We start from the raw sequence: 7,393 nt of genomic DNA on the forward strand, positions 1-7,393 counted from the left end.
CGGTGATCGGCCTCGACTTAATTCTTGTATTCAATGATTGAATTCATAACATAACTATTGAACTTGTGCACGGACAATAATAGTAGTATGCTAGTATGGACTCAAATCACGTCAACAAAACACCTTCAAAGATCAAAACATATTAAAAAATCTATATATTTTACTAATTAAAATTGAATTGACAGCTCGACTATAGATTTTGATTATGAATCTTTAGCATGTCAACAAATAGAGTTAGGACTGGAGGGTTTTCATAAAATGAGCAGGTTTTGTATCTCTGCACAGAGAGAGTAGAGTTGACAGAAGAAAGGTGGAAGGGAGTGGAAGGGAAGGCGGCGAGAGTAATTAGGATGACAGCGACGCCACCTAATTGCCGACGTGTCGAAACTATGCAAGCGTGGACCACAACCAACAGGGACCAGCTAAAGCACGCGTTTCATCCAACCAATCGCAACTCGCCGCGTGGATCATGTGTTGGACCGTGGTCCGGGATTGTACCTGTGTGGTCCACGTATAAGGTCAAGAGGGTTTTGTAGTTTGTACACCGCCATGCATCCCCACATTTTTTTTATCTAATCACATCTTTTTATTTTTATTTTTATTTTTTTTCACTCTATTACCACTTTTTACTTTAATTCATCTTACCGGAGCTAGTAGGAGTGAGGCCAAACAACTTTATAAAAGAAATAAACTTTCACTACTAATATGTTTAATTTAATATTCTTTCGGTCTCAATTAAAAGCGAAATATTTTTTTAAGCGTAGATAACAAAGTGTGAAAAATAAATAGAAAGAGTACTATTTTCATTTTTATAAATGTAGGAGTATTATTATTTTGACTAGGACATTTGAAAGAAAAATGTACTACTCCCTACGTCCCCAAAGAATATGCACTTTGAGTTCGTCACAGATTTTAATGCAAAATTGGTAAAGTAAGAAAGAGGTTGAGAGAAAAATTAAATAAAGTATTATTAGTGGAGAATGGGTCACACCCCATTAAGGGAAAGAGTTCCAAAATTAGAAAGTGCATATTCTTATGGGACGGACTATAAAGAAAAATGTTCATATTCTTGTGGGACGAGAAGGGAGTACTATAAGTGAGTGTATGGAATATTTTTTGTATTCATCACTGTTTTTCCTTTTTTAGTTGTGTTTTTCCCTCTATATGAATTAGAATTGGTTTGAATATCTGAGTTCTACTTCACTCTTCATCTGATATTACATTCGTGCATTCATAGTTATATTTCTAGCGTCAATCTATCTCATTACCTCTCTCTCACAGCTTCTATCTTCAATATCTTGGCTCCGCCTAGATATTGATATAAATATTAGGTTCCTTGTCTTGTGCGAAGAGGATATTAATTAGGTATATTCTCACTAATGGTAAAGGTAAATCGAAAGAGAGAACAAAAATTCCAAGGCATGAGCATGAATACAATCGATGTATGATAGTGCATCTACCATGGAAAGATGGGGGGAGGGGGACCACCGACCACTTGAAGAGTAGAGGATGAAAGATGGGATAGAGAAAACGACGACGTAGATGGATCGACGGAGAGATTGAAGAGGAGAAGTGGTCCCTGCACAAAGGGAAAGATAAAAGGAACAAATACAAGCTGCCGTGGTCGCAATGGGATGAGAATGGTCCCCCCCTATGATTTTGGAACTTAAATGCCAATTTGGAAAAACAAAACGAAAAAGAGCCTAAACAACCTCAAGAGGTGGGCACCCCCACTACCACCATTGCTCCATATCTTCATTTACTTACCTCATCTATACTATAGAAATGGGACAATAGTGGCTCCTAGAGATAAGGTTTACTTTCATATTTTATCAACCATATAATACATACCAACAGTTGCAACTTTGTCTCTTCATCATGTCATGATAAAATCATAGAAGCAGAAACGTCATTGTATCAACGAAACAGTATCTCGCATGTGTCTATAACAATCGACCCTTAAAGGTCAACGCCGTTGTTGATCACCGTTGGTTGGTTCCTTCCTCGGGCCTTCACTTCATGGATAACCACTTTGAGTTGGTTCCCAAGTTTCTTTGGTGGTCACAGTCATCTATACTATCAAGCATGATAATTATCTCAAAATTTACTTAGGTATATAAATGAATCTTAACCCTATCTATTTATGGGACAAGTTTCTTTACACGGAAGATTAATTTTGAATATATGCAAATTTAATAAAATGAGAGAGAGATGAAGAAATATGGACAAAAATAAACAATTTTTCATGAACAACAGAGTACTAATACTTTAGTCAAAATTACTAAATAAATGTGATTATGTGTCAACTACTGTGGCCGTCCAGCCACTCATTGGCTCCCACACGGCCGCAACATCATGCTTTAAATTTGGATCTATACTTTTTAATGAAATTTGAGATTGTCGTTGGGACAACGATGCATGTAAATAACTAGGTTTTCCAAAATAAATTAATCCGGCTGATATTATTAATCCGTTGTTTTCATCAAAGCACCAAAACAAAAAGGAGGAAAAAATAAAAACAAAAAGATAGGGACATACATGGGCCTGACGCATGATCCTGTCATCCTAAAGCATATTAATATTGTTCTAGTAGTACTAGTACTAGTACTAGTTAACAATCAATTATTGCTTGGATTGCAACTATTTTTAACTGTGCTCAATCACGTCCTGCGCTTTAGTACGATTAGATTATATTAAGGTCAATTCCATTAGTTTTTTAAATTAAATAAAAATACAAAATTCATTTTTTCCCATTTATATACTCACATAAAATATATCTTAGTGATGCTCAACATGATACTCCTATAGTCCTACTATTGTTTAATTAAAATAAATACTTCATCCATCCATTACATATGAGACATTTTTTTTGGACACGGGTTTTTAAGAGAGAAAAAAAATAAAGAGAAAAAGTAAGAGAGAGATAAAGTGTTGCTTTTTGCCATAAAAAGAAATATCTCACTTATAGTGGGAAGACCTAAAAATGAATACGCATCACTTATAATAGAACGGAATGAGTACTATTTTTCTTTTCTTTTTATTTTCTTATTATGATTAAACAAAGTTGTTTTGAGCATCACAAAGACATTGTTCTGTACACGGATTAAACAATTGAGAAAATCAAAACCTCATGATTTATTATTCCCTTTTCGAATTTTATAATTTTATGAACTAGTGGAAATTAGACCAAACTTTGTGATTAAATCGTTATTGTCCCTTTATTTTATATCCATACCAAATTCTACATAACTTAAAGACCAACACAGGATATAAAGAAGAATGCCCTTCTAGAGATCAAATTTCTTACTGGGTCACAGAGAGAGGGGGGCAGCATAAGATAGTAATGGTGAATGCCTCATTTCTTCCGCTGTCATTCTGCCTAAATATTTCTGCTATATTCCTAATTTTCCAACTCAGTTGCAATCAATTTTATATATATGTCCACAAACCATATATCAATACGCGAACGAAAGAAGAAGAATTACGTCCGAGGGAAGGAACGAAACGTGTTTCCATGTTATAATTGGAAGGTTTGGGAGGATAAGATGATGGCTAGTTTTCACTTGATTGTGTTGTTCATGGATGGACCATCACCAGTGCCATCCATGCAAATATGGCCACCCCCACCTTCCCTACCCCTTCCCCCATTATTCTGCATTATTGGACCACCTCTCTCCCTCCCTCTCTGTCTCTCTCTCCAACCTAAAGCTTTTAAGACTTAAGAGGACAAACATGAGTGGTTATTGGAGTCTTGAATTCCATTATTTCCTAAGCTCTTTCAACTCCACTATCTATTAAAAACATACGAATTCCGGTAACCAAAACATTTAAAATCAAAACTCATTCATAGTGGCAATCAACTTACCTGTAACAAACTATAGGTCACTTTACCGAAGTAGAGGTGGACTCCAAGCTCGAGAATCCTAGCTCCAGTTGGCCGAGGACCTAATCTCAGCAGTCACGTGTTGGTAAAGCATAAATCAGTTATTTGTGAGAAAACGAAACAGAGAGTATTGGCCTCTGTATTCATAATCACATCAAGAAACTTTGATTGTAAAACGAATTGTTTATGTATTTACAGAGCAGGCATGGTGAAGCACAAGACATGGAAAACAAACCAGAACTACTAGCACGGCCATGTGTCATGAGGAGTAAATCAAGGACATGGCTTCTGGTTTTTAGTTTACAACATACTGTACGCATCATTGTCGCTCGTCCCAAGAAAACACAAAATGGCCATACCAAATATAAAAAAGGATGAAAGCTCCATTGCTAATGCTCCCCAACCAATTACACCAGCATGCTTGAGAATAACTGGTATGGCAATGCTACCAACTACTGAAGCACCAGTCATAAACTTAGTAGCATCTATCCAACTGTAACAGGGTCAAAATTACAAGGTGTAAGCCCAGAAATTTTTTTAGAGCCAAGTAAATCGGGATGCAAGTACGAGGTGAAATACAATTGGATTGAAAAAAAAAACTTTACCCACTGCTTGATTCAGTATAAAGGGAAGAGGCATTGGACCCAGCAAAGAAGAGTAAAGGCATCGGTAGAAGTACATACATTAAAACTGCAACAAAAAGAATAGGAAATAGTACAGAAACAATCAGAACCTTGAACCTTTTAGCATCTTAAGAGAGGAAACTAAAAGCCCCACTCAGAATCAACTTGAAAATGCAGATACAGTTTAACAGAGGCACGCCAATAGACATACAGTTTGGCCTCACTATGGGAAAATGGAAAGTGATCAATCAAGAATCTAGCCTCCAAAATTCAAAGAATCTAGCCTCCAAAAAAATCAAGAATCTAGCACAAAGATCAGATGAAATAGAATAAAGATGGATTCATGAGGTTTCCACGAGCACCTTTAACAGCTTGAGAATTTTGGCAGGGCAAAGATGACTGGGAGTAGAAGGTAGCAAGTTATCTTACATTCTTACTCTTAGAAGTGATGGCCAACCAAATACTTGTTCAGGTCATTTAAAATCAGGTCAAACTACTGCACAGTCATAATAGAAGTAACAATTATTTTGACAGCCATTTTGTACAGAGAGAGTTCTGAACTAATAATTTTAATGTTACAGAAAGAAAGCTAGGAAGCCTTTAAGAATCATAAACTCATATTCCATAGTTAATCCCAACCACCAAGGTTTGAGATGCAAGCAAACTGAGAGAACTTTTTATAAAAACACTTCTATCTGGTTATGGTGCGGAAACATAATTTCGTTGATATATAAACAGTATACCTCCCGGGAGGATGTTTACGAACCAGGTTTTGACTTAAGAAGAAAATTTTCAGGATGCCTTTCTAGCCTTGTGAAATATACACAGTCATATCTAAATTCCAAAATTTTATCATGAGTGTCTTCTAGGATTTTCTATATATTCTCTACTCCCCACTTTTTCTGTCCATGCCCAGGGAAATCTTATACTACTACCTAACTCCCAAATAGCTGATGACAGTGCAGGAGAAAATCTCACAAATTAACTAAACATCAATATTTCCCGGACATGCAAATTGCAGATCACACAAGCAAGGTCCCTCTGTAGTCTGTACTAATTATGCCAGCCTACAGAAATAAAAACTCCTAAAAGATGGATTCGATATTCATAGTTTCATACAAGAAACAATGCCAAAAACTGATGATTCTATAAGAAAATCATGTCAGCAAAGAAAAACAGAATAGAGATACCTGTTAACATTGGCCACCAATTATTGTATAAAGCACAAGCCTGGGGGAGTGTTATCACACAATAAGAAAAAAGTGGATTTAGTATTAAACAAGAATAAATGACCAAACTCATGGAGCCATAGGATTTGAATGCATAGTGTGAAAGAATACCAGTATTTGTAGCACAATCCCCCCTGAGACAAGAACTGCTAACAAGGCAAGTTTCCCAGACTGGAAGCAAGATCTCAAATGATGAGGCAGGTCTGCCATCTTCCCCTTGCTTGCAGAAAGAAAGAAACTGAAAAAATTAACAGGATATTACACCTCTGATATTGATAAGAAGTTCCATCTTACATAAGCATGCCCACTGTAGATAAATGAGCAAACAAAGAAAAATATGGATTACATAAGCATATAGTGGAAGCAGATAAAATGAAAAAATGGGCAATTAAATATGATCCAGCTAAAGGGGATCATCTTGTGATATTTTCTCGATTACATGTCACACTTCTTATCCATGAAATTATGGAAGAGTGCTTCAATGAGCACCGATACTTAAATTGTGTTTATTGGAAGACTGATAAAGTTATCAAAGCAAGGTGATAGTTCAACATCTGCTACAAACATAACAACCCTTCAGAGCTCAAATCAACTAGTTCCTGAGATTCAATAGATCCGTAATTGACCAATTTACAACTCATTGAACACATATACATTACAAGTACATTATCAAACAAATACCAGTATTATGTTAGTTTCACAATACGTTTTCTTTACCAGCTCTAGCTCACATGGTGAAGCAATATATAGGTTACTTTTTCCCATAATACACGAAATGAACTAAAATAATTAATATATACAAATGCCTCGCACAAAGCCCTCAAAACCTCGAGATACACGAGAAGCCACATAAATTTAATATTTTCTCTCTCATGTGCACTGAAATACACTAGCATCCTTCACTTTTTTTACCTAATTTTTATCCGTATTACAATATCAGTGATCAAATTCCAAACATAGTTTACAATCTCAATATATTGATGTAGAAAACTAAAGCACCATGGAAATCTATAATTAATCCTTATAATCTGAGAAGAACCAAAAACAGAAGCCTGATATCGCAGTCACCGCAATTAAAGTAAGGGGATATGGAAGCATACCATGAAATTGTACAACAAACGAGAAGTAATTATAGGTTTAGCTGAAGAATTTACCAGGTCCGACAAGGACGAGTGGCGGATTCGAATCAGCTGAAGCTAGGTATCGAGTTTCGCGAATTTAATCAACTGCTTCCGTTTATTTTCCTACCAATCGCTGCACAGGACTGGATCAGTGTTCGATCGCGTATGAGTAATCAGAATCAGAACAACAAGTGCAGAAACACAGTAGCAACGGGTTTCTGGAATGGATTGAGGCCGTGCATTACGAGTGTTGGGGTTCGGTATGGGAAGGGGTGAGAGATCCGGCCTGGATAATAGTCTTTGGGTTGGACCCCAAGATTTATTGATATAAATTCAAAAAATATATTCTAAATTATTTATTTAATATCTTTTTAATTGAAAATGATTTATTTAATAAAAAAATTATACAAAATCAAATTATGTAATTTTATGCAATTTTTTCTATTTAATAAGTTTAATATTAGGTATTTCAACTATCCAAATTTTGGTATTTTATTAATGTCATTTTTTAGTTTTGGTTGATTAGTTTTTTAAGGA

The 7,393-nt window shown here is 35.6% G+C and overlaps 1 protein-coding gene across 2 annotated transcripts; it reads right to left on the reverse strand.

The window, feature by feature from the left end:
* Positions 1-4,025: 4,025 nt before the first annotated feature.
* On the reverse strand, positions 4,026-7,153 carry LOC121751065 (vacuolar protein sorting-associated protein 55 homolog). 2 transcript variants are annotated; one of them, XM_042145780.1, is made up of 5 exons: positions 6,890-7,153; positions 5,847-5,955; positions 5,697-5,736; positions 4,489-4,573; positions 4,026-4,376 (listed from the first exon to the last, which is right to left on the reverse strand). In XM_042145780.1, exons 2-5 carry the CDS (start codon positions 5,943-5,945, stop codon positions 4,184-4,186), a joined length of 417 nt encoding a protein of 138 aa, XP_042001714.1. In that variant the 5' UTR covers positions 5,946-5,955; positions 6,890-7,153; the 3' UTR covers positions 4,026-4,183. The 2 variants fall into 2 exon arrangements, with proteins under 2 accessions (XP_042001714.1, XP_042001713.1); XM_042145779.1 differs by having other exon boundaries at positions 5,847-5,973.
* Between the last annotated feature and the right edge of the window lie 240 nt (positions 7,154-7,393).

This window comes from Salvia splendens, chromosome 10, assembly GCF_004379255.2.
Source record: "Salvia splendens isolate huo1 chromosome 10, SspV2, whole genome shotgun sequence".
Taxonomy (NCBI): Eukaryota; Viridiplantae; Streptophyta; class Magnoliopsida; order Lamiales; family Lamiaceae; genus Salvia; species Salvia splendens.